The 1,480-nt window shown below is 43.5% G+C and overlaps 1 protein-coding gene across 1 annotated transcript; it reads left to right on the plus strand.

Annotated features, from left to right (window-relative positions):
- Positions 1-583: 583 nt before the first annotated feature.
- LOC142635205 (uncharacterized) lies at positions 584-1,480 on the plus strand. The gene is made up of 2 exons (XM_075809403.1): positions 584-675; positions 784-1,480. The coding sequence occupies exons 1-2, from the start codon at positions 584-586 to the stop codon at positions 1,478-1,480; spliced, it is 789 nt and encodes a 262-aa protein (XP_075665518.1).

Genomic DNA, 1,480 nt, shown 5'->3' on the forward strand with positions numbered 1-1,480 from the left:
CTATGAACATTGCATTGAATGTTTTGCACCCAGCTTTCTGGCTGCATTGAATAGGGAGTACCAGCTTTATCCGTTGCATTAATGTGAAAATGACCTGAACAAGGCACAGAGCCAGAGCTTTTCTCCATTACCGACTACAAGGGAATGGACAAGTGTCAGTAAATGGAGTTGAGTAGATGAGAGGTGTATGACTGAGATAGTAAGGGCAAGGAGTATAAATAAGAGAGGAGAGAAAAAGGGAAGGGGAGAGAATCGGAACGCCATAAACTTTGTTGTTGATACCCTCTCTACAAAATTCATTGTTTTGGGCCTTGAATTATAAAACGCTATTATTGTTAGGCTTGTGCATGATTTTTGATCCTTACAATTGACGTCGTCTGTAGGAACAATAAAGTGGGACGTTCTGGTTTGAAGGTGAATGGCGGAGGCGAATCAGGAAAGGGAAGAATCAGTAGGTTCCCAAAGGGGAAACCCAGCTATAAAAATGCAACGCGGAGATGGAAAGAAACACACCCCAAGTGTGGTGGTGGAATCGTATCGTAGTGATCAAGTGGTTGGACGACGATCATAGACTGACAGGCAAATGTCTCATGATGATGTGTTGCAGCAAATGCAATCAAAGATAGATTATCTGCGCAAACGCTTAGATCGTAGGAAGCGTGGTAGGAGGAGCCCGTCTTACTCGTCCAGTGATAGCTCCAAGGAGAAATGAGGAGGAAATGATCATCAAGCATCTGAGTCTTTTCCCAGTGAGTCCCGTTTGATTACTTCTTCTGGTACCAGGGCAAAGAGGAGGGAGGAGACGCGAGGTGAGGATGGGTCATACCAAGGTGAGGGGAATGATGCAATGGGTAAAGCCTTAAGGCAAATCTCTAAATCCCCTTTCGTGGCCCGGATAAATAAGGCAAAACTCCCCCATAGATTTTCTCAGCCTATATTTACCATTTATAATGGCAGGACTGATCTTGTAGAACACGTCAATCATTTTAATCAAAAGATGACAGTTTATTCGAATAATGAAGCGTTGATGTGTAAAGTTTTTCCTTCCAGTTTGGGACCAGTGGTCATGCGATGGTTTAATGCTTTGGAGGAAGGTTTCCTAAAGTCCTTTGAAGAGTTGACGAGGGTATTCGGGGCTTGGTTCATAACATGTAGTAGGGTCCCAAAGCCCTTGGATGCATTACTATCTATGGCAATGAGGGAAGGAGAAACGCTCAAAACTTATTCCGATCGGTATTGGAAAATGTATAATGAAATTGATGGAGATGTTGAAAATGTGGCTGTAAGAACTTTTAAGGTGGGGCTCCCTACGGAGCACGGATTGAGGAAGTCCTTGACAATAAAAGCAGCTGTAGACATGCGCCAGCTTATAGATCATATATACAAGTATAAATGGGTTGAGGAGGACCAGATTCAAAGCAAAGCTATTTCCAGAGAAGAAAGATCTTCGGGGAATGAGGTATCAAGGCAGTCGGCCTAG

This window comes from Castanea sativa, chromosome 5, assembly GCF_040712315.1.
Source record: "Castanea sativa cultivar Marrone di Chiusa Pesio chromosome 5, ASM4071231v1".
In the NCBI taxonomy this organism is placed as follows: Eukaryota; Viridiplantae; Streptophyta; class Magnoliopsida; order Fagales; family Fagaceae; genus Castanea; species Castanea sativa.

What these genes read in the sequence shown, in the direction of transcription:
- LOC142635205 (XM_075809403.1), top strand. Translation starts at nt 584, where the DNA reads ATGTCTCATGATGATGTGTTGCAGCAAATGCAATCAAAGATAGATTAT. An exon ending in AAGCGTGGTAGGAGGAGCCC is followed by an intron (nt 676 to 783) that starts GTCTTACTCGTC and finishes TTCTGGTACCAG; the next exon opens with GGCAAAGAGGAGGGAGGAGA.